The sequence below is a fragment of the Telopea speciosissima genome, chromosome 3, assembly GCF_018873765.1.
Source record: "Telopea speciosissima isolate NSW1024214 ecotype Mountain lineage chromosome 3, Tspe_v1, whole genome shotgun sequence".
Classification (NCBI taxonomy): Eukaryota; Viridiplantae; Streptophyta; class Magnoliopsida; order Proteales; family Proteaceae; genus Telopea; species Telopea speciosissima.
Genome location: NC_057918.1, coordinates 30353369 through 30379512, shown reverse-complemented (window position 1 = coordinate 30379512; position 26144 = coordinate 30353369). Strand labels below are relative to the sequence as shown.

The window sequence follows — 26144 nt, the reverse complement described above, 5'->3', positions numbered from 1 at the left end:
AATTTTCATTAATTCTATGTGCACCCTTGCTTTCCAAACTAAGTACCACTATAGTTCCCCCGTTAGACAGATCCGTTATGTTATAATGAATCTCAGTTTTTTAACATTGATGGACCATTCTGCCTCCTTGAAAGGGTAGAATGACAAAAGTGCCTTTATTTGAAAGAAAAAAAAAAACCCTGCAACTCATCTTCCTCAAATCGATTTGGGGAAGATGAGTTGCAGGTATTTTTCAACCCATTTGCAATCATCCCTGCAAACCCCTTTGATTGAACCAATTTGCAATCATCCCTTGAAATCATGTAATGTCCCCACCTTCACATGATGAGAAGATCATAAGAGAACAAAGGAAGTTCATTGAATTGCATCAATGGAGTACACATGATGCTCAAAGGGATCGCCAGAGTCGAAGCTTCGGATTTGGAAGCCGGCCAAGCACTCCAAGACCAGCGCAGGCCTTCGATCGCTTCTAATTCGGCGAAATCCATATTGAGCAACCGATCAGCTCAGGAGACCACAAATCTACAACAGAAACCTCATAAGATCGTCATGGGCATCAGAAAGAGGGAGGGAAGGAAGAAACCCTAACCCTAACAAGAGGGAACCTAGCAAAGCTTGTAAAGGAGAGGAATTGAGTAGTTGAGAAGAAAAGAATAGGAGGGAAATAGAAGAAAATAGGAATCGTGGGAATAATAGCTGTGAATTAGAGGAGAGAAGCCCATGAAGAAGGTCATGGGGTTCACAATCTTCTGGAACTCCAATCATCTCAGTGTGGTTTGGACTTCGGATTTGGGGTTCACATCCTTTCAATCTCTTCCCAACGACTCAAGGAAGTAGGGTTCTGAATCGCAACAATATTCTCTGAACCTCAGGCCATTAACAAACCCACTCAAGCCCCAATAAATGAATTCAGTTGGCGAAGTAGGTCATTGGCGGAAAAAGTAGAGAAACAAACCCCTGATTTGAATTGATCCTCACAATAGATGATGTTAGGAGACGAAAGCTTGGGTTAAGGTTGCCTATGAGAGGACTGCCTTGGTTCAAAATCTCAGGTCCAATAGGTTGCTTATAAGAGAGTTCGATCAAGCCCTTCACAGTTCGGAAACTATTTTCCAGAACTCTGAAACGAGGGAGATGTTCAAAGGAGGAGAAGAGAGAAGAAAGAATCAGAAGAAGACAAAGGGGTAAGCGCATCCCACAGTGGCAGGCGGTAGCAACCGGTAGCAGGCGACGAGCTCCGACCATCGGCGATGGAGAGTTGCAGGTTTCGTTGGAGCGACAAAAGATGATGGATCTGTCTATTCGAGTTGCAGGGGTAAGGGCATTTTTGTCATTCTACCCTATCAAGGGACAGAATGGGCCATCAATGTTAAAAAGTTGGGATCCGTTATAACATAATGGATTTGTCTAACGGGAGGGACTATAATGGTAATTAGTTTGGAAAGCAGGGGTGCACATGCAATTAATAAAAACTCAAAGGGGCAATTATAAATTTGATTATTTTCAGGAGGGTATTTGAAAATAACCCATTAAACTAAAGTGAGTTTCTTTTGTGATGTACCATGCTTCTATTGGATTGTGTCATGCTCTTTGGGCTGCTTTCCATTCTTTCAGAGGACCAAAAAGCTTCACTTCTGTTCTATTTGAGGTAGGGTAGCATCCTGCATCTGTTAAAACATATTGTCCATACATGAAAAAGCAAAAAGTCTATCCTGATCTTCTTAAATTTGGGTTAAAACTGTCGGCACATATTAAGATAGGACAATTTATATGATAGTTACATAAATTCTAAATATAGTGAAAAGAAACATTAAGCTGTAACATATTAACCATGGAATTGATAGTCGGGGGATAAATATTCACGTCACCTAACCATTTTGATACACATAACGAAGTTAGGATCAGTCCTAGAAGATCCATGGACTATATTGTTTCGAACAATCCATATAAAATAACAAGTGATTATAAAAATAGAACAGGACCATTGAGAAGATTCTTTGTCCAACTCCCAGCATAGGAAAATGGAAATGCAAACATGTGATAAAGAAGGGCAGAAAGAAGCTCAGAAGCTCGGTTTTCAATCCAATAGGGTCTACCAAAAAAAAATCCCAATATGGCCAGATTCCCAAATACGATATCCTGTTAAACCTTATCCAATTAATGAGCATAGCGTAGTCTCTCATTCTTTATCAGAAAAAAGAAGAAAAAAAAGTCGTAGGTCTCTCATTGTTTCCAACCCCAAAAGCAACAGCATCAACTAACCGTCACATCAACGAAATCAGACAGCGATCTACTCTAAAATCTGAATCCACGGTTGGTTCTCTTCCTTGACCAAATCGTTTATTTCTTCCCCAGTTTCGATTTCAAGATTTCCATTTTCATAAAAAAGGATGGGTTGGATCAACACCAACATACAAATCCAATTCCAATCCATTGGAAAAAAGAAGTCTTCTGACGCTATGGAAGACTAATCTGCCTTGTAATTAACATTTCCTTTCTTGAGTTTTAAAAGAGGTTTGAGATTTCTTCCTTCCCTTTCTTTTCACTTGCTCACTACTGAAGCAAAAACACAAACACTTAAAGAACATGAACCAGAGGCGATTTCTCTCTCTCCTTCGCAGCTCCCTGGATCAAATACCTCTGTGACAATCTCACATGCTTGTTAGTCTTGTTAATTATTTTTTTTTTTTTTGGGTTTTAAAATCGAATTAAGATGATGGGCTCTGAGAACCAGGGTTTTGAAGCAACTCATCTCTTTGCATCTCGAGAAGAAATGGAGAGTCTCGTTCTCGACGAGCCATCGAACGGAAAATCCTCCCCTGACTACTGCAGCGCCGTGTCGTCCCTTGCTGAGACTTACCACCCCTTATCACCGCCCACCGTCTTAGTCGCACCCGGCGATGATCCCTTGTTATCGCCTTCGCCGCGATCCAAAGACCATCGAAACCCTAACGTCTCAGATAATTCATATTTAGAACCCCCATCTTACGCAGATGTGATCTTCAGTCCATTCGGCGACGAGAACGGCGACTCAAACGGCCACGAGAGCCCCTTGCAGGACTCGGTTATGTCAGGCAATTTGTCGAGGTCTGCTTCGTCGAGTTCTGAGTACTTGAAGATCACGGTTTCGAATCCTGTGAAAGAGCAAGAGACGTCGAATTCCCTTGTTCCTGGCGTAAATACTTATATGACTTATCTGATCACGACGAGAACCAACATGCCGGACTTCGGTGGTTCGGAATTCAGTGTGCGGAGACGATTCAGAGATGTGGTGACTTTGGCGGATCGATTAGCGGAGTCATACCGAGGGTTCTTTATTCCTCCACGGCCGGATAAGAACGTAATGGAGAGCCAGGTCATGCAAAAGCAGGAGTTTGTGGAACAGAGGCGAGTTGCCTTGGAGAAGTACCTGTGTAGATTGGCTGCACATCCGGTGGTCAAGAAAAGCGATGAGCTGAAGGTGTTCTTACATGTCCAGGGGAAGCTTCCTTTGCCGACGACAACTGATGTGGCCTCCAGGATGCTGGATGGGGCAGTTAAGCTTCCAATGCAGTTGTTTGGGGAATCTGGAAATTTCGTCGCCCCTCATGAGGTAGTGCAGCCTGCAAAAGGGGGTAGGGATCTGCTCAGGATCTTTAAGGAATTGAAGCAATCGGTCGCCAATGATTGGGGTGGCTCGAAGCCACCAGTGGTTGAGGAAGATAAGGAGTTCTTGGAGAAGAAAGAAAAGCTGCAGGACTTCGAGCAGCAACTCAGCAATGCGTCACAGCAAGTAAGTTAACTCTTTTCTTTCTTCCACTGTTGGTTATACTCGTATGCATATGCCCTCATTTTAGGATCTTTTCCAGTTAGTTTCTTACAGTGTGTTTTCTACTTCTACTGTTTGCAGGCTGAATCACTTGTCAAAGCTCAGCAGGACATTGGAGAAACAATGGGAGAATTAGGTTTAGCTTTCATCAAATTAACTAAATTTGAAACAGAGGAGGCCTTGTATAACTCTCAGAGAGTAAGAGCTGCTGATATGAAACACGTGGCAACAGCAGCCGTCAAAGCTAGCAGATTCTATCGGGAATCAAATGCTCAAACAGTCAAACATTTGGTAAATTACGATTATTTTGATAACGGTTGGATGGTACAACACTGTAAATCATATAGTAAAAAACAATAATGACATAATAACAAAGAAGGAAAAAACCTCTTCATCATATATGTTCACAAGTATCCAAAATTTCTTAGGTTGAAACTCATTGTAGTCGCAAATGGAAATGCATCTTTAATTGTATCAACTGAGACTAGTTCTGGGTCATTCGTCACTTTCTCTTTTTTGTTGTTTGTTGAGACCTTGGTAATTTGAACGTTTGACACAAAAGGTAATTTTAGTTGAAGGTTCCCATAGATTTGATATGCTAAATTTTGCCATTGCATCATAAAATTGCAGGACTCACTACATGAATATCTTGGATTGATGTTGGCTGTCCACGGTGCATTTTCGGATCGCTCAAGTGCTTTATTGACAGTTCAGACACTTCTATCAGAACTTTCATCCTTGCATTCAAAGGTTGAAAAAATCGAAGCTGCATCCTCCAAAATATTTGGTGGCGACAAATCTAGAATTCGCAAAGTAGAAGAGTTGAAAGAAACCATAAAAGCTACGGAGGACGCCAAATATATTGCTGTTAGTGAATATGAACGCATCAAGGTAAAAATTTTATTTCTGATATTTTGACAAGGCATCTGAAAGTTTAAATCTGAGGTTATTTGATGCCTATTGTAGACAACTAGATATTGATAGCCATAAAAAATCTCAGAGTATTTTCACCATTATGTATTATTGTTAGATATGTAATATATTGATGACAAAGTAGTATTTGTTCCTCATGTGATTTAGTGGGGTGTAGATCTGGAGAATATTGTTGAACTTGAGAAAGCTTGAGTTGTACATGCCGTGGGCTGTACTTAGTATTGGGTTGATCTTGTTCCCCTCCCATTCTCCTTCTAGTACCAATCATCAAAATTAGCAAAATGGTAACTGCTAAGGCAGGTCCAGCACCAGCAAAGTGGACTATTATTAACGCAAGGCTACTACTACATGGTGTATGTACTGATTTAGTAGTAGTGCAAACTGATTTTGAAAATTCAAAATTTCACTCATAATTAGCTTCACTTTACACTAGAAAGTATTTACCATAGAATAAGGTAATCTAATAGTTTTTTGTTAGAGGATGTAGTCTAATTAAATAACTTTTGGAGAGTTAGTATTGTATAAGATAGTCTAATGATTCATCATTTGTGTTAGAAGCTGTAGTCTTTTTTTTTTCTTCTCTAAAGGTCAGCAAAATATTATGTTAAAAAATATATGGATGTACAGAGAAAAACCAGGCATTCTGGAATCAAGGATACAAAGAATCTTGAAACTCCACCTTCGGCAAAGCCATCACCAGAGAAACAAGAACATAAGATTTTGACTTAAGGGTCCACCTTCGGCATGGCCATAGCACGCCTTAAGGCAAAATAAAACTGAAGACTAAAAAGTCTTGAAAAGTGTAGTCTAAACACATACGTTTTGGAGAGTTTGTAATCTAATTCCATGCTTTGCCAAAGCAGTTATAAACTGATTCCCTGGCACTGATTTAATGTAATTCACAGAATAGTCATAAAAACTATCAGTCAATCAGCGTTCTTCTTGAAAGGAAAAGGAAGTTGCCTGCTGTTGTAAAAAGATTCAGCAAAATGATCAGTAATCAAGAATGTTTGGATTATCAGCTCCTTGAACGAAACCCTCTAGAGTGTCATAATTGTAATCAGTAGTAGAAGCCCATCCTCCTTATTAAGTTGGATTCCTAAGTAGTATCTTTTTGTAGTTTGCTCCGTGTCATTTCCATCAAATATGAAGAGGGGGGGAGGAATCTGCGAGGCTGACCCAGCTACTCTATGCACCCTTAAGCCTAATAAAATTTATGTTGCAACTTGCAACATCTTCATTAGCAGGTTTCTGTCCATTCTCTACTGCTCCACATATTTTCCTACCTTAGGAACCCTCTTTGCCAGTCTCTGGTGGAGAGCAGGACTAAAACTTGTGGGATCATATTCGACCTTTTTGCAGCAATCACACCCATGTAACTTCGTTAAAGGTCAAAGTTGTGTGGGGAAGGAGGATTGGTTGATTACTTATGGATTAACTGAAAGATAAAGATATCTAGTGTAAGAAAGAACTTATTGTTATAGATGCACAGGGACTGGACCAAGGTTTTATATTGTCATTAAAAATCTTGGACTATCTACAGAGTGCTCTATGTTTTGCTTGAGGTTGAATAATTGTGGTATCATGGCCTCTTTAATCCTGAGGCATGAAATTGACACATTTCCCCATAATCATTGTCTTAATAAATGCTGGCTTGCTTTTTCTGCATGTAACCTAGTCTGAATTACAACCAATTTCACAGCTTCTTTATTTGTGCTACATGTTTAACCAAGGCTAATAACATGTTTATCTTAGAAAGATAAGTAGTAATTTGTTTAGGCAAGTTTTTTTTTTTATGTTTTTGGTTATCAGAGCTGAAAATGAGGAATCTCAGAATTTTGACATGTCAATCCAGTCTGATATAGTTATGCGTAGGAATTAGGCTTTTTCTTCTTTATTTAAAATTTGTAAATTTTTTTTTAAAAAATTTTATTCTTGACAAAGTTCGTTAGAGTTGGAATTTGTTTCAGTTTTTTAGTCCAAATCTATTTCAGAGTTTCTATATGGGTAGGATTAGTTTAAGTCTTTATATATACCAACCAATATCTGAAAACTCCAACCCAATTAAGGGCTCTTTTTTTCCCCCTAAAGATATAAACCCAAGATTTGGCTGGGTAGAGTTGGGTAAGTTCACTCAAGTGCCCACCTTTAGTTGTAATTGACTTTAAGTCAGTATGGTAATTAGTCCCATTTAGGAGTTAATTTGGTATATTATTATGCTTTATTTCTCTTTGTCCCACAAAACCAGTGTAGAGACCATTATATCCTTCCAACCCAAGCATTTAACAAATTTCATTAATCCCTCACGGTTCACAGCTGTCAGCATCTAGAGTGTACAAAAGCCCAGCCAGTCGTTTCTCCCTTGAAAATCTTAGAAGTTTTAAAGAAAATACCAGCACTGCCACCTAGCTGCACCATATTTACTCAATCGAAAAAATCCACTTAACATTGGAACTTTTTTTTGGTGGATAAAAAATCATTACCAAAACCGCAAAGGGGAAAAGAAAAGGTGGGGGGGGGGGGGAAGAATACACAGGGAAGAAGGGAGGGGGGGGGGAAGGGGGAAATAGACAAGTCTCAAGCCCTAGGAGGGGCCAGAAAACTGCAAAAAAGAAACAACTAGGATCCAGGTAACAACAATATGCCTGTTTCTTGGAGCATATGAAGTCTGGAGCTGACGTCGAAGAAGATGGCTTTCCAAATCTTGTCCTGCACCCTTATAAACTTTCCTTTCAATGTCTTTTTTATTTTTTGAAAGCCTTAACTGTGTTTTCTTGAATCTCAACTGTGAAACCCTGATCACAATTCTCTCTCTTCGTTCAACAACCATAGTAAGCCCTATGGGAACCACATCCAGCATAATTGCCGAAAAGGAAAGCCTATCCTTTAAAAGGTGCAAATTGGAGAATGAAGGTTCACACATCTTAGTCTGATGCTAACCTTGCAAGTTTGTATCTATATGGCCAGGCTGTCGTCTGTTTAATGTTCTTTAGGGTACAGATGGGGTGGACGGCGTGGGCCTGGCCAAGCATTTAAAAAAACAGCAGAGGTAATTTGAATCAAAGTTTAGATATTTGGTTTAATCATGACTGAAACAAAAAAAATTCAGGTCAGAATTGTGTAGATATTTCAAATATTGATGTGAGGCCTTACCTGGGTGTCTTACATGAGGGAACTCCATAAATGAAGGTTTTTTGCTTTGATTCTGACTTCTTTCAGTGAGTTTCACTTCTTGTTTTATCAAATAAAATGTCATTTTGTAGCAAAAAAGATGGAGAAGAGGGTTGGGGAAACCATTTTGATATAAGGTGTTACTTAAAAACATGATTCAGTTCCACGCTTGCACTAATTCTTGGGTAAGACAATGAACTCCTTGGATGTGATACTTCTTTTTTCACTTATTCTTGGGCAAAACCATGAACACCTTGGATGTGATCCTTCTTTGTTTAATACTAATGTAACACCGTACTTGCTCTAGTTCTTCAGCAAATATCCAGCCAATGGTTATGAAAACTGGCAGGAACACCAAGTGTGTGTTTTGTTTGGAGTGATTCGACTGGAAAAAAGATCAGAGTACTTGGGTAATATTCTTCCAATGGAAGTCCCCAAATTGTTAGATACACCAACCCTTGTCAAAGAAAACTAAGTGGACACAGTAAAATCATGGGGAATTATTCTGGCCAACAACACTTTTCAGGTCCAATTACTTGCTTGCCAGTTGGCGACAGACAAGCCATTGCATTTTTCATGCTAGGGTCACCAACCAAAAGTGACATTCAGCGACAATGCTGTATAACAACTTTTGGTAATGTGTGCAATCTCATTTCAAATTGGTACAACTGAATGGACTAGACAAATTGTGACATGAGATGCTTTTGTTGGAGTTACCCCTTGTCCTATTCCACATTACTACTGTTTCCTGCTTTGTTAGGAATTGCTTGTGTGGAGTAGATTTTGGGTCTGTTAAATTGGCTAGGTACAGCCACTACTGGGCTGTTATTTGGTTGAGCCTCCCGAGTTCTGACATAAAGCCGACACACTTCTTGCTTGTTGAAAGTAATTCCGTTTCTCTATGTATATGATACATATATACATATATACTGCCTTTATATGTTTTGAATGATAGAATGCGGAAAATTTTACATAACCCAACCCTTGTATGAATTATTTGCGAATAGAACTTGGAAGTATGACTTTAATGATGATATAAATGCAGGAAAACAACAGGATTGAGCTTGAAAGGTTGGACAGAGAAAGACACAATGACTTCTTGTCCATGTTGAAAGGGTTTGTAGTTAATCAGGTATTTCTTTTCATCTTCTCCTGTTCATGGGTTCTGGTGGTTAACCTATTCAGGGAATATCTAGTTCTTTTCATAAATCGTTTGCTCTTTCTTAAAAGGGAACAATTGTTTGTCAAAGTTAATGCTGGTTGGGTCCATAACTAGCAGGGGCTTGATGAACTCGCACTAAAGAAATTCATGCTATTCACTGGAGGATATTTTCTTGGATTTGTTCAATAACATTTTTTTTTGAGACATGATCAAGTTGAGACTAATGTAGAGCATGGTCACTAGAAACCTATTCCACAATAGGATCAGAGGTACTGTCAAAACTGTAAGCTTTAGCACTTGGTTTCGGCAGCAAGAAAATAGGAAGTCACCCTAATAATTGGCTACCGATGGACTCTTTTGACACTCCAGACACTAACGGGTCTGAAACACAATTCTAAGGTGATATTCAGTCAGAGGAAAACAGAAAAGTATACTGTCGGTAGAACAGGGAGTGAGTGTTACTCAGGAAAACAAACTGGTTCCAGAATTAGTACCTAGACTCCTCAGATGGGGAATCTGCCAGTCGAGGGTATGTTCTCTTGGCCAGAACAACACTCTAAAATATCAGCCATAGTTCATGGAGAACCACAAGATGGGGTTATACTACTGGTAGGATGTTAGGGAAAACTGCCATGGAAGTTGCTACCAGAAAATAACCAGAACAGGAATGGTGCCGCAGGGTGGAATATGTCCTCCAATCTTCAGTACACTACAGGGCATGTAAGAAAGCTTCAACAGAAAGTATTTACCTCCACAGTACCTTGATACAACTCAACAACTCCCAGATGCACAGAAGAATGAAAATAGAAACTAAAGAGAACCGATGGAGGAGAAGAAGAGGAAGAAGGGGGCATATGACCAAAATTAATTATTCAAGACTTTTTCATGCTGAAAATTACCAAAATATTCATTCTGACACTACAAAAAGGGAAAATGAGTAATGCAAGCCAACACCTATGACTATGACTTTACTGCTTTCCGTAATCTGACCCAGTAAACATCTGCAAACTAATATAGTATGTGGAGTACAAATTGATGGGCCCTACCCAGTAAATCTCTCCTGCTGGGGAAATAGACTCGTCCATGATGATTTTCCTCATCATGAGTGTCCAAACATGATTTTTTTTTTTTAATTTGTATTTTATTGCAGAAAATCATTGAATTATGATCACAAGTTTGCATGAAATTGTAAGATAAATCATATGTGCATCTGTGTTCACAAAATCTTCATTTTGTTTTACAAAATAATGTGTTACAGTATCATAATTAGAAACCAATAATCACAAGAAAGAAGAAGAGTAATGTACTTGCAAAAGAGACTAGCAACCGATAGTTGCAGCCTTCCCCTCCATTCAATATATAGTAAATAGAATAAAATGATTCCTTATAGGAATAGGAAAGAAACCAGCAAGGGAAAACAGAGTCCTAGACTAATAAGAAAAGAAAGAAGAAAGAAATAGGGAAACTCATTACTGATGGGACACACACTCACAATTCACGATAGGTGGGACTCTCCCTATCGTGGTGATATACTAGACACCCAGTCCCATATGATTTAACAATGTGAATAATGATTTTGCAGCAAAATTGATGAATTGATATAGTTCAATCAATTTCATGTACCTCTGATTGATCCGTAATGATTGAGGCTGACTGACAGATTTTTCTGCAATTTTTATAAAGTCCATGACTTGGATATGAAAATAAACTGAAGCAGTTAGTTTCGTTTTGTTTGTCCTAAGTTGTCCTTGCCTCCTTGGAACCATGGATTTTTCAAGATTAATCAACTTCTTGGCCGCTTTCAAGTTTTCATTCCTTGTTTCTGTTTGAGTGTTTTCCATTTTTGTCTTATGCGGAATTTTATTGACTCTCTCAGATTCAACAACAATTTCAACTATAGCTTTTGCATTTTTATAATAGCTCATTTTCATCTTCAATTCCAGCAATATCATGCAATGTCAATACTGCTGAAATTTCAGAGCAGCAGCCATAAACCATAAATACCTACTTTGCAGCTATCAAAATACCATATTTTTCATCTCTAAATCAAATCTCTATCCAGCCAACGAAAGTTTAAACCTAAATCTTCCTCCATAAAAAAGTTTTAACCCTAAATCCTTGCAGACCTGATTTATTTAAGTGTCCTGCATCAGAGTTTTGTATCATCCATCATAACTAGCTGTAAGGGTGTCAATTCGGTATCGAACCAGTACCATGCCGAATTACCCGTACCGGTATGGGAAAATGGTACCGTACTTGGTACAGTACAGTATCAGTATGGAGGTTGATATCAGTGGTACATACCGATGAGGGCGTACCCAGTGCATGAGGCTCCCGGTACTGCGGGGTCTGGGGAGGGTCATAATGTACGCAGCCTTACCCCTGCTTTCACAGAGAGGCTGTTTCCAAACTTGACCCTGTGATCACTTGGTCACAATGGTACATACCAATACCGTACCGTATTATTGGCATATATACTTATATAAATTAGTACATATATGTGTATTAAATATATATAATAATTTATATATATATAAAAATATAACATACTAAATGTAATATATTTCATATTATATATACTACTTTATATATATAATATAAGAAACCATATAACGAATACCGTATACCGTACTGAATACATACCGAACAAAACCATATACCAAACCGGTATGGTTTCGGTATGGGAAATAGTACTGTACTCGGTACGGTACGGTATTGGTATGGGTTGTTTGGCTTCGTACTGTACCGAATACCGGTAATGGACCGAATTGACACCCTTAGCTGTTATTAAGGAATTTTAGAGACCATTAGAGGGCAGGCCTTGGTGCAACAGTAAAGGTTGCTCCATTGTGACCAAGTGGTCACGGGTTTGAGTCTGGAAACAGCCTCTCTGCAAAAGCAGGGGTAAGGCTGCGTACATTCTGACCCTCCCCAGACCCCGAAATGGCGGGAGCCTTGTGCACTGGGTACACCCTTTTTTTTATTTGATGGGCAGTGGCTCAGCAAGATGACTTCATAGTCACGATTGTTGAGAAGGTTAATGATCCTGGGGCCATTATGATGGGTTGATACAACAATGATTCTCAACCAAGGTTCGAGGTCTTGGTATCTCAGTTGGTTTGTCTCGGTAACTCGCTGAGTTAGTTTTTTTTTTTTTTTTAAATAATTCAGCCCTTGGTTTTTGCAGCTATATTTCCTAATTAGGTCATGAAACTTGCAAGACAACCTAAATAAGCAATGGGAACGAAAAGACATCAAATTATGAACCATTTCATAAATCATATATCTAACATTGTTTGTTATATAGAGTCAAATATATTTTGAGTCAACATTTAACAATACAAGCCAACAACTACCAAGTACCAAGTCACCCCTATCCTTATATGCTCATCCTAATATTGAATGAGTACTGGGCCGTCAAGTTCAAATCTCCTCCAAATGTTGTTCTTGAGCATCAAATCCAAGTGTTCCAAGTTTTTTTTTTTTTTTTTTGGAAGGGGGGGGGGGGTTTAAGATTTGGCGCTGTTTTCTTCACAAACTGGCGAAACCAGTCAATTTTATCTAGAATAGGTCGAAATTTTGACCAAGAAAAGTCAAAACGTGGTATTTATATAACTTTGTGACATTTCGGCGAGATACCGAAATTTTGGCCAAGATTTCAGAAAGATACTGAATTTTCGGCTGAGGAAATATATTCTTCTTATTTCACACCCTATCTTGACTCAACCCTTGTCAAAACCAAGACAATTGCCGAGATCTTGCCGAGACCTTGCAAGACCTCGAGCCATGTTCTCAACCTTCTAAAATGCAGCAAGTGATACACATCAATGTGTAGCCCAATGGAGAGCTAATGGCTGAAAATGTTATGCTATGACTAGACTGATTACTGCCAGATAGTGCAAGCTTTAGAGGCTTAGAGCTGCATAGGTTGTTGACAGGCTCACAAGTTTTGTTGTTCGACACGGCATACAGCATAATTAAATAACGGTTCCAGAAAGTTGATAGTGCTGAGCATGTGATGCTGTTTGGTTCACCAATTCTAATCAGAAGTATGTGAAGTTTAACTGCAGAACAGGTCCAGGAGGTGAATATGATAGGCAATTGCTCGACAAATTATCAAGCGGAACTAGATTCTGGCAAAGAGAATAAATACTATGGAGTTTATTAACAGAGAAAATAGATCAGATTTATCTAAGAACAGAATCTGTTGTACTTGTCTCATAACAGAGACTTAAAGAGTACTAATATAAGCAAAAATCAGACATGAAGCAACAAAAGGTCAACAGCACATAACTCATTATGATATTTGATTTGAAAACAGATTAATAGGATTAGAGAACAGAACTCAGAATGCAGGGTTTCAGATCTCTGCCAAGTGCTAACAGAATATAACCTCAATATAAATTGCCCTATTATTGATTCCCAGTTCCACTCCCCCCACCGCCCATTATAATCAAAACCCAAGGAATTAAAAGCCCATACCACATAGATACTAAAATAGGACCAAATTTTGGGCTGGCTGCATTAGCATGACTCGTCACGGGAGATGTATCTATTTGAAACTGATGATGCAGATGCCACTCCAGCTGAAGAAGAAAGATTCGTGGTGTAGTTCTACTTTTTAGATTGATTTGGTATGCGTATTAGGCCCATAAGCATATTATTGTATTGGCCTTCAGGATGAGCATGGAGTGTGAGTAGCAAGTTTTGACTTCAATATTTAACTGCTTCATTTTTATGCATGAATATGGTGTTTAAGATTTCTCTTTTGGGTCACAGGCACAAATATTTTCTTGGTTTGTGCTTCCATTTTCCGTCTACCTAATAGTATACCTGAATGCTCAAAACTTGTTGATTTATTGACATGCACTAGTGGCACAGTTTGGTGGACCATTTTAAACAGCTGACTAAAACTATTACTGTTCTGTATTACTGTTTCTTTGAGCACACGATCTTCATTTGGTTCACAATGAACCTTTAAAATTTCGTTTCTGTAGAATTTCATGAGGATTTCTTCTCATGAGAATATGAGGATACCAATATTGTGTTTTACAGGTTGGTTATGCCGAGAAGATAGCAAATGTGTGGGCAAAGGTTGCTGAAGATACGAGCGTGTATGCTAAAGACATGGATTGAAGTGTGACTGTAAATTTAGAGTTTTGGGTTTTTTTTTTAATCTTTTTCCTTTCTTTCTATTTAGTTGCCCTTCCTTTATTTTGTTTTGTGGGGGAGGGGTGTATTGCATTTATGTACACTAGTCATAAATTACAGCAAATCCATGATAATAATGAGCAGTTTGTAGAATTTTTTGAAATCCATTTTCTGTGTGGTTATATACGTTTGAAAAGAACAAGGGTAGTTACCCAACATTGTCTTCTTGGTAGGGTTTCTTCTTGAACATTTTCAATTTCTAACCCTGATATCCAAAATGGGGATGGCGAAAACATTGTAGATGACTGTATGACATGCGAAAGTGGTAGGCTGCTTTTTCTCACTAGGCTTGTTATTGGTGAGTATCAGTGGATGCCGAAAACTATATCTATCTTTTCCTGAATTTTTAGGGAAATGTCTAGGGGATCCTCTAGGAAGACATCCTTTTTGGATTGGACTTCATGAACTAGAAGTTCCTAAAAATGAAGTCAATGAAATTGGGGTTTTGTTTGTGTGTGTGTGTGGGGGGGGTGGGGGGGGAGGGTGGGGGTGTGACAGGTTCAGCTAATCAGAACCACCAAGCAACAGGAATCATCCTCTAACATAGACACGCCACCGACGAAGCTCAGATGCCAAAGAGGGGGAAGGGGCAGTCGTGACGATAGGGCTCTGCTGGAGGACTGGCTTCTCGCTCTTTTCTCTCACAGGACCTCTCCACTCGAGAGGATCTGTTCCTTGAAGTGGTGGTTTGGTTGGTTTAGCCATTTGGATTCCATGAAAATAAAAATGATTTTAATAGAAAGGAAAGATACTTCAACACAATGCATATTTAGGGCAACATGTCCATCTTCACCCTTCCAATGCTGGAAAAAAATGAGGTTCATTGGAAGGTGTTACGTTTTGGATACCCTTGAATCCCACCATATGAAGGTTTTTAAAGTCCTTGATGATGTCCCTAGATGTGAAGGTATCAGATGATTAGCGATTTAGTAATTTCATAAAATCAAACAGAAAGTGGTGTGGAATGTAATCCTTCTGAATAATCTTTGCCCACCTTGCTTGGTATTACACATCCTTAAAATGAGTTTATCCACTTGAGGGCAGAGGTGTACATTTGTTAAAAAAAAAAAAAATTCGTTTTTTGAGTTGACAACCTCGTTAACTCCTCACTCAGAGGACCAAACACAAATGTTTTCAATAATAATCTGGTTAATCAGATCTTTATTGAAAATTTATACAGTTTTAAATTGAGTAAAAGAGAGTTGCTAGAGGTTCTAGGATTCATGGCAGTTGTAAGAAATAATGCTTTCCAGTTACCATCGTAATGTCAAGCCAGAATCAATAATGTAGCAGCAGCAGCAGAGGCAAGCACAATAAGAGAGAAACCTTATGGACTATTACCTTCTTTAAGCTTTATGACAGAACTAACAAGTATGTCTCTGTTTTACCTCTAAAAACATGGACAAAAACTGAACTGAGAAGGGAAAAATATACTTTCCATTCAAAAAAATAAACTGAAAGAAACTTATTTATACACAACATGAACCCAAAAAATTCAAGAATAAAAGAATTATGAACTACTCTCATTCTCCTAGTTTGTCCTTGTCATAATCCATAACTTAATTCTCCATTATTCACTTGTTGATGGAACTCCTGCACCATCGTCTCCAGAGCTGGTACTGGCAGCTAGTTCTGGCTTTATCTCTTCCAGTTGCTGGAGCACTTGCTGAACGTCTGGCCTTGCAGCTGGTGAAGGGTCAACACAATGCAGAGCCAATTTTAAGGTATTGAGCAACTCATCACCTGTTATTGATGCATCACTCATCAGCTCCAGATCAAAGACCTCGTTAGTCCATTCCTCCTTAACGATAGATGCCACCCACTGGGGTAAGTCTACACCATTCATTGCCTCACCTGGGGACTTCCCTGTAAGGAGCTCCAGTATGATCACTCCAAGGCTGTAGACGTCTGTCTTTGTATTGGCCTTCTTGAGCTTTGAGAGCTCAGGTGCACGGTAGCCTAACGCGCCAGCAGTAGTCATAATCCGAGAGAGGCCATAGTCTGCAATCTTGGCATTGATGTTCTCATCCAGAAGTATGTTGCTTGAGGTCAGGTTCCCAAGCACTATGTTCTCATTCGTGTGAAGGTACCACAAGCCTCTTGTTGTGCCCATGGCTATGTTCATCCTTGTTTGCCAATCGATCGCTGTGTCCGGTCCTCGAGCTGCTCGTAGTTATATATACACAGACATCATTGAATAATGAATTTAGCAATGGTCAGAAAAGGAATTGTATAGTGATTGTGAGCAAGAAGAAAAGAAAAAGTCACTAGTAGAAGGAACTTACTGTGGAGGAAAGATGCGAGACTCCCTTTAGGCCTGAAATCAAACACAAGAAGCTTCTCTCCTTTGGGTCCTAAGTAATAAGCCCTGAGAGCCAAAAGATTTGGGTGTCGAATCTTCCCCAGTGCATTCACTTCCACTTCAAATTCCCTATGAGTCTTCGCAATCTTCTCCCTCAACCTCTTTACTGCAACTTCACTCCCATCCTCCAATGTTGCCTTATACGCTGTCCCATAAGTACTCTTCCCCATTATCTCAGCTGTAGCACACAAAAGATCATCAGCTGTGAACATCAATGGCCCATCAAAGTGGACTAATTTCCCTCCTACTTCACCCCCTGATTCAACTTCAGTTCCAGTAGCAGGTGCACCCTTCTCGCCTTTTGTGGCAGTAGCCCTTCCGCCTGTCTCACCATTCTTCGCTTTAGAAGCAGCCCTCTTCCTGATCAAGCAGCCCAGCAAGATACAACACAATAACAGCAAAACTGCCAGGAGGGCTCCTGCGGCTATGAGAATTATGTCTTTGGCACTTAATTTTCGGTGGCAGGGTTTGGTAGTCTCCAGTGATGGAGGTGGAGCAGAAGGACAAGGGGTTGAAACACTGTATCCACACAGCTGAAGGTTCCCGAGGAAAGAGGTTGAATTGAACTTTTCAGACAAGAGAAAGGGAACAGGACCAGAAAGGTTGTTGTAGGACACATTGAAAGAAATTATGTTAGTCAGATTGATAAGAGAAGCTGGAATACCTCCAGTGAGTCTATTTTGGGATAAATCAAGTTGGGTGAGGCTGGAGATGTTCCCAACAGTCACTGGTATCTGGTTGTTGAACTGGTTTCTACTCAGGTTCAGAATGGAGAGATTATGTAGTCTGTTCACATCTTCTGGGATTCGATTATCTAGATGGTTGCCCTCTAGATTCAATTGAACAAGGGAAGAGAGGTTGCAGAGACTAGCAGGGAAGCTTCCATGAATGGCATTTGCAGACAAATCTAATCTTTGGAGTCTCGAAAGCCTCCCGATTTCACTGGGTATGGTTCCATTGATCTGATTATGACTTAAAGAAATCTCTTCTAGCCTTACCAACTTGCTCAAAGAAACAGGTATGTTTTTAGAAAAAGAGTTATGATCAAGGGTCAAGGACAGAAGCTGATAATATTTGTCATCTTTGGTACCTCCCCAATTATCAGGAATAGAACCTGAGAGGTTGTTATATTGGAGGGCTAAGAAGGTCAGAGAAGAGGAACCAGTGACAGCAGGAGGTATCGAACCTGTCAGAGAGTTGAAGCTAAGGTTGAGTCTGTAAAGCTTAGTAGAGTTGGCTAGACTAGCAGGGATTGTTCCAGTAAGCAAATTGTTACTAACATCAAGAGTCTGAAGTGAAGGGCATGAACCGAGTGAAGGAGGGATTGAACCTGACAGTCTGTTGTTGAAGAGAGAAACTCCTCTGAGATTGGAGAGGAAGCCCAGGGAAGAAGGAATCACACCCCCAATGTTGTTATCATGAAGGCTAAGCTTTCGAAGTGCTTGGAGTTGACCTATCTTCTCAGAGATTCGCCCACCCAATCCTTTCCAAGGGAGCTGGATCAATATAACCTGCCCTTTGACGCACTTGATCCCAATCCACCCTCCTGAACAAGCTCCATAGCCGCTGTCATTCCAGCTCCGCAAGACCCGTTTAATATCAATTACCTCGTGTTTGAAGGCTTGAAGTGCTTGGTAATCTGCCTGAGTGACAACAACCCCATCCCACGCTTGGCTTGAAACAGAATGGGAGATTAACGCGAGCAGTTGAAGAAGCAAGAGCAGGCGCTTACAGAGGAAGAAGTTGTTTGGGCGACCAAAATGCTGAAGTGGGTAGTTGCAGGATGACTGACTCTTCTTCCATTTCTCCTCCTTATTAGCAATTCGACAATGAGAAGCTGTTTTTTTCTTGAGGAACCAAAGAAGCTCCAGTGGGGATCGACTAAATCCACAGAAGATCTGATTTTGATTATTCATGGGAAAATTAACTAGAACAGTCAGTAAAAATGTAGAAGAGCAGCAGAGTGAAGAGAGAAAGAATAGTTTTGCTGTTCCCCTCTTCTTCTCTGCTTCTACTCTACAAACTCTCTAGAGCAAGGGAGACAGGGATTGTGTATATGGAGTGAGGGAAACAGGGGAGTAAGGGAGAGATGAAGCGGAGCTAGACTAGTCTGAGAGAGAGAGAGAGAGAGAGAAAGAGAGAGTCTTGTTTAGTGGAGAAAACCAGCGACACTGTCAGGTGGGTGAATTCGGAGGGGCTACCTGAGATGAAACTAACGGCTAGTTCTGTCACTAATATTTCTTTTGACCATTTTTTCAAGGAGGGTGGGGTGGGGTGCGGAGGAGGAGGAAATAAGGTCTTCTTACCGGAGCATGCCTCCAACGGTTATATTTGCTGGGTCCAACATCTCTCACATTATACAGTTGGAATTACGAACTTTGCCATTGTCCTAACTTACAGGCAAGAGCAAGAGTGCAAGAGTGCAAGAGTGCAAGAGTGCAAGGCTAAAAACCGGTGGATCTTAGCTAGCAGGAGGTAATCTGAGCTGGGCAGGTCAGGCGGGTTGAAGGTTTCGTTGTGTCTGATTAGCAAATACCACTAATCGCGCGAGTTCAAAGCCTTCAACTTTATGAATTTTTATTATATTATTTGATTTTGACTAACATAAATCCTATCGCAGCTCGATAATTTATTTAGGGTTTTGGGTTGGTGTTTTGCTGTAGCGTTTCTCTACTTCTTTTTTTTTTTCTTTTTTTTTTTTTTTTGGCTTTCTGTGAAATTCATTGGAATTGGAAGACGTATAGCAATTTCAAGGAGCAGTCTACAGAATTTGTGAAGCAGGCGGTTAATGAAGATAATGCGAAGGTGATTCGTGATGTTCTTGATGATGGAGGGACAGGGCTAGCGGATTGGCTCATGGTGAGCACGAATGATATTCGCAACACCAGCAACGAAAAAAGGACTGCAAAGCTAAAGGACTGGCCATTTTTAAAAGCCATTTCCGGGTACCCGCGGTTCTTTATGATCTGTCCTTCCAATTCCATTTCAGTATAGAGCCCAAATAAAAGGGGGAAAAATGTTTCATTTGGTTTTTATAAACACAGAAAAGTTTTTTTTTCAAAGAATTCTTGAAACAGAGTGCTCTTTGAGCTCATTGTATGAAGAACCCACCAATCAAGGGGTAGGGGTTTTTTTAAAGAATTCTTGAACAGTTATAAATAGTCAAAGTCCATAAAAATGTGAGTTCATTTTCTAACTTATATTGTAATAAAGCAATGTCTTGTGGTTGATGACCTATCAACATTTGTTTTGATAAACATGGTTAAACTTAATTAATATTAGATGTAGAGGTCCAAAAGAATGAGAAATTATTTCATATTGGAAAGCCATATTGGTTTTAGGTGTTCATGAATGCATGAGGATTAGAATTTAGTTACAAAGAAATCAGTTTGCTCCTAGGATAAACCCGTATTTTTAACTAAAAAAGCAACCCATTTCTTAATGCCATCAAATTACAAGCATTCATCTTGGTGGCGTTTTCTTTGGAAGTTTCCCATCCACCCCAAATTCAAATTATTCTTTTGGCGTGCTTTACATACAGGCTTACCTGTTTAAGAGACCCTTTCAAAGTGGGCCCAGATTGATTGATTCCAGTTATGTATTTTGTGGTTCGAACATTGAAACTATTTGGCATTTATTCATTTCATGTGACTGGACAAAACATCTTTGGGCAGCTGGTCCATTGGGGCTGAGAATAAAACAATCTTTCTTACCCTTCGTTTATTCACCTCTGTGAATCTATCCTACAAAACAAATTTAAAGATAAGGCCATGGCTAATTGGTTCTTTTCAGCTTTCATTATAACATGTTATTTCATTTGGCAACGTAGGAACAAGATCTTATTTCAGGTGGTTAAACTTGATCCAATGTGGATAATTACCATCTCCACCAATAAATGGTCGTGTGAGCTTTCGATTTGGGCCCCCACCCTAAATAACTATGATTATGCCTCATGTTCTAGTTGTGACATTCCTATTTTTTCTTTCTTAGACAACCTGCAGGTATTTCACTATCCAACTTTGATATGCGCAGGAACAGCCATCTCCAAATTAAACAGATCTGGTTGGATTTTTACAATTTTGTTGCATGGCGAGATTAAATTAATAACTGCAGGTATTTTGGGTACTAATGATTTTCTAGAAACAAAACTGTTTGGCATTAATCAGGAGTTGGAGTACGCCACAAAGGAGGGATACCACGTCAAGGAAGTTTGGTACACCAACAAGATTACAATGGAGATGATAACCAATAATGAGTCTATTGTGTGATACTGGCCTCTCCAAACCCTTCTTCTCAAAGCAAACAAGGCTTCAGAATCAATCCTTTTTATTCCTACTAGTGATGTTTTACTCCTCACTTTCCTTAATGCGTTGGCTACATATGTATCTATAAACAAAAAAGCATATGATGCTCTCAGACAATATTGTAGTGGACCAAAAACTCAAAACCCAAAAGTTCCGCTCTTCGTCTTCCCTGAAGCCCGATTAATTCGACAAAGCCTAAAACTCTCACTGCAAAGACGACAGTGAGGACCATGGCCGCTCAGTGGATGGCGTCATGCACACCAATCTCCTTCAGGGTGAATACCTCTTGTCCGGTTGGGGTTTTGATGCATAGGGCTTTGTAATTTGGCGAGAAGCAGCCTTCTACGATCAGATCTAGAAACACAGAATAATAGAAGATCAATGGTCTTGCACCATTCTTTGCTAGTCCAGAGATCGCGAATAGAGGACCTGGAAGAAAATCTAATGGTATCAACGACGCAGAGACGTTTTGAATCCCCTATGGGCATGCCTCTATGCCTCATCTTCCTCATCTTCCTCCTCTACAATCGTATCTTTTTATTCAGATCCGACACTGACTGTGGCGAATAGAGAGAGAGAGAGAGAGAGAGAGAGAGAGATTTTCTCTTTTCATTTTTTTTTCTTCATATCAAAGAGAGGACGTCGTATCTTAGATGCCATGGATGGAGTGACGGAGATTGAGATTCCTTCGTCTTAACATGTTCAGTTCTCAAACTCCTGCTTAAAATTACAAAAGTGACAAACAGGGGTGAAGAGCGGTGGTCTCTCATACTGTACCTAACCTAACCGGATTTCACTGTGACACTCGGCTGGATTCCATAGATGTGAAATAACGATAACAACCTCTTTGTATTTGCCTATATTTTTTCCCGGCCCTAACCTGATGAGGTGTTTGCGAAAATCAAAAAATAAATCCAAAACAGAGGTATCCAGACTGTATGGAGGACCCAAAAATCAAGCCTCTTCTTAGCTTAGATGAGAAGGTATAGAGCTCTCCCTCTCTCTCTCTCCCTCTCCCCTGAGTCGCACACAACTCAGAAACCCATTCAAGTTTCCTCAGGCTCGGATGAGAAGGTACAAAGCTCTAGTTCTGCTCTTCAAGGAGTGAAGCTCGTCCCCACCTACCCTTGGCGATCTCAGTAGCCGTTGGAATGATTGTTCATTTCTCCCTTCCCAAACCAGTGGAGGTCTCTCCTCAAGCATGACAATTTTCAGAGATATTTTACTTTAGGGAGAATGTTCTCTGTGCTGCAACGCAGGCTGCCCAAGCACATGGGCAACCTGTGCAAGGGGGGGTAGGATGATCATTGCGCCCACCCCCATGTGCCTGGGCGCAACCTGCACAACGGCACAGAGAACAATGCCCCTTTACTTTATTAAAACAAACATCAGAAAATGTGTCAACATGTAAATTTTCCACCGAAACAAATGGAGCCTAGATGAAAGTAGGGTCATGCGAAATGCTTCTCAACCTTACAATCTAAACACTGGAATGCAGGCCTACACAGATATATCTTTATTCTGATCTATTTTTTCCTAAAATATTCCATTTTTCACATGGCAACAAAACTAAATTCAACTCAATAAAGACACAGGGCACCAAATGGAGCAGGCCACATGATCCCCTTCGGTGTAACACAGCATCCTAAGAAAATTTTCTGTTTACCTTTTACTGCTTCAGCCCAAATGAGTTTTACCCTTCCCCTTATCCTGTTAGCAACTTTAATCTGGAGCAGCATTTTACTTATTCTCAGTTATTGGCCCCATATTGGACACAGTGGAACCATCAAGCCCAACTTTCAGACTTTTACCCATGGGTTCATCCATTTTGGATTCTACTCCATAGTCTAATCGATTTCGACATCCTCAGTCTCAGCTTTAGTTGTTCCTTGTTCCCAAGATTCTGCTGCATAAACCAACAAATATGAGTATATCTATTTGAAACTATAGTGGCATCAAATAGTTTCAGACTTTCAGGACAATGCCAACATTCCCCAATCCCCGTTGAAGAAAAAAATCACTAAAGATTGTCATTATTTCACCAATTCACATCATCTGGAGAGAATATATCTTTTTCTATGATCCACATATCCTTTGGATATTTACAGCAACCTTTTTTTTTTTGGGTAAGAGATATTCACAGTAACCTTACCACAATCTTTAGAACACAACTCTGGTACCACAAGGTGGCTTTTGGAACCTCTTTATTATAAGCATTTCTGAATACCAAAGCCCAAAAGAATAAGCTACCAAACAATATCATTCAAGTGAAAAACGATCAGAACCAAATTCATATCCAAGTCTCTCTTGTTCGTCACCCAACCCTTTCAAAACAATGTTTGTCGTAGATGAGTAGACTTGACGATTTACAAATTGCTACTCCGATCGACTATACCTTTTCGCTCTTCTAACTACTGGTGAAAATTTAATGATACGTTCAGAAGATTCAAATGTTTCACAATAAGCACCAAACACAATATTAGGAAATTGAAAATTTGCAGAGGACATCATTTCATTAGACTCAATGATGATCTCGTCGAACTTTGATAACATCTCCACCACAAACCACGAGATTAAATTATCACTCTGCCTGTATCTATGAGTAAAATAGCAATTTTTCTGTTGAGCAAACACACACTGATCATGAAACAATAGGTATCCCTGGCAAGGTTCGGCCCTGAAACCAAATAATGCAATCTGAAAAACCAAAATGTAGATCTCAAATGCAAGCAGGCTCAATGATCAAATTTGTATTCAGATCTTAGTTAAGGAAACAACTGTGTTATTAAGGGAAGAGTTTATATCGATGGAAAGGGAGAAAAGAGATAAGGTCGATCTGCTTGGGAGGAAGAAGAGAACAAAAGAGAAGAGAAAAGAAGAAAACAAATCAGGTTTAGGATAGCAACCCCATATACACTGCTCAACACCAAAACTCTTAAAAAAAACTTAATATTCTTTACTCAAATCATGTGTATTAACATTTATAAGACTTAAAATTCCTAAATTGACTTACATGAGGACTCTTAATCACACTCAATAAAGAAACTCAAAAACAAAATTTTATCTAACTATTAAGTATCCTAATCTAATTAAAAAACTTTACTAATCCATGTACTAACTTTATCACCAATTTATGAGCTATAAATTAAGCCAATTACAATGACCATCCCCCTCCGCCCCCCCCCCCCCCAAAACAAAAAAAAAGACTCAACCTATTACATACCCACCCAAAATTCGATTTGAGCCCATTGGAATGCCACCAACACCTTATGGGCCTTTCAAGCTTGCGTAAAGGTTCCATACGGGATTAATAACTAATGCAGCTATATCACTACTCAGTTCATCATCATCAGAATTAACATGAACAGATTAAGTAGAAGAAGATTAATATGTAAAAGGGAAAATGTTCTCTGTGCCGGGGGCATAGGCTGCACCCAGACACATGGGGTGGGCAAAATGAAACAAACCCCGCCCCGCCTCTTGAATGGTGGAAATGCCGCTCACATGTGTTTGGACGTAGCCTGCGCTGCGACGCAGAAAATAACGACCCTATGTAAAAAGCCCAGAACATAGACCTAGGTACAAAGTGTGGATCATGGCAACAACTTGAGGATCATTGCAGGTCCAATGGTACGAACCCAACATCTAATGTGATCTTACATGACATTTTTTTCCTGAACCTATCACATATTAAACTGTATTTGTATCAACATCACCAGTCACAGCCCAAAGCACGATAGGATAATCAGGGAAGAAGTTCCAGAAAGGGGAGAAGCGAAGGATGTACACCATCCAATTCCTACGCAGGAAGGGAACCAAAAAACTAGTTCAACATCTGGGAGACAAGGACGCATGGCGAGAGAAATTATCTCAACACTCAGGTACGAATGTCTAACTTCAAACATATATAAGAGAAAAAAAGATGCTAATATCCCATGAAAGAACACGCACAGGCCTAAAATCAATATTAACAAAATGCCCATTCACCGCCCTCCCAGGCCGATCTGTGCAACAATCCAACAAAAACTTGAGTCCAGTTTTGGCAAAATTTCGTAATATTAGGTCAGAAAAGAAGAATCCACAGACGATCGACATCTTCTATAAAATGAGAAAAATGAATCGTGAAAAAAACACAGAAAACTAAGGTTAAAGATCCAAATCAGAAATTACATAGATTTCTATCTGAAGTACAAAAGAACTGAGAACAGATCTACAATTGTTGGTACTAGATCCAGTCTATATATAGAGACAAGAGAAAAGACGGGGACTAAAAAAGACTAACCCAAGAATACCGATCCAATGTATCTTCTTTTCTAGCAAAAATAATTTAACAAAGAACAATCAGGCTTGGTCCAACCAACCTCGTCGTCGTCACCATCAGATCAGATGAGATCCTTAGACACGTGCGGCGACGGCAGGTGCGGCGGCAGCGGCGGCGGAAGAGGCGGCTCCACCAAGGAACGAGAGGAATCCGACATTAGCAGGTTCTTGTTCATCGAGGAACAGATCTTCAGGAACCCTAAAGGCACCGTGGGTACAAACAATCCCCAATCCGACCATGAGTGCGGAGATAAGCACCGACCCAACGCTAGTGAGGAAGACGACAACGACAGTAACTACGACAAGCACACCAAGAGTCTCCCGATCTGTGAAGGTTCGGCCGAAAAGCACTAGAGGGGAATCAGAGGGGCGGAAGAGGTAGAGGAAGAACCAGGAACCAAGAAGGCAAAGGAGGACGAAGAGTGAGAAGGGGTGAGAGAGCAAAGAGAGGGCAAGAACAGAGGCCAAGAGGGTTAAGTAATTAACCCTAAAGTAGGAGAAGTTCTTGCGAATGCGAGATGCAGACTCGGTGAGGGAGTCGGGACGGGCGAAGGAGGTGCGATCCAGAAGTTCCAACCACGGGCGTCGTTGGGAGAAGCCTTGTCGGACGGATTCATAGAAGCGGCTGATGAAGGCACGGAAAGCCGGAGTTGCAATGGGAGGTTGAGATTGACCGCCCAAAGAGATGTTCGCTTGAGGGCTCGATATCGGGAGAGTGGGAGGAGACGACATTCTGTTCGATGGATTGAATCGATTCGAATCAAATCGAAATATATGAATAATTTGGATTTTGGTTGGTGAAGTTAAGTAGCTTTTGCTCAACTTAGCAGGCGATTAGGAGGAGATTTCGGAGTTCAATTCAGCGGAGAAAAG

The 26144-nt window shown here is 40.0% G+C and overlaps 3 protein-coding genes across 3 annotated transcripts; 1 reads left to right on the top strand and 2 right to left on the bottom strand.

The window, feature by feature from the left end:
- The first annotated feature begins 2619 nt into the window (after nt 1-2619).
- LOC122654071 (sorting nexin 2A-like) lies at nt 2620-14266 on the top strand. Its single transcript, XM_043848038.1, has 5 exons — nt 2620-3772; nt 3890-4099; nt 4439-4699; nt 8958-9044; nt 14130-14266. The coding sequence occupies exons 1-5, from the start codon at nt 2714-2716 to the stop codon at nt 14208-14210; spliced, it is 1698 nt and encodes a 565-aa protein (XP_043703973.1). The 5' UTR covers nt 2620-2713; the 3' UTR covers nt 14211-14266.
- A 1523-nt stretch (nt 14267-15789) lies between these two features.
- Nucleotides 15790-18596, bottom strand: LOC122654070 (probably inactive leucine-rich repeat receptor-like protein kinase IMK2). The gene is made up of 2 exons (XM_043848037.1): nt 16571-18596; nt 15790-16448 (listed from the first exon to the last, which is right to left on the bottom strand). The coding sequence occupies exons 1-2, from the start codon at nt 18561-18563 to the stop codon at nt 15856-15858; spliced, it is 2586 nt and encodes an 861-aa protein (XP_043703972.1). The 5' UTR covers nt 18564-18596; the 3' UTR covers nt 15790-15855.
- A 6514-nt stretch (nt 18597-25110) lies between these two features.
- LOC122654072 (PRA1 family protein B3-like) lies at nt 25111-26144 on the bottom strand. The gene has a single exon (XM_043848039.1). The coding sequence runs from the start codon at nt 26001-26003 to the stop codon at nt 25347-25349; it is 657 nt and encodes a 218-aa protein (XP_043703974.1). The 5' UTR covers nt 26004-26144; the 3' UTR covers nt 25111-25346.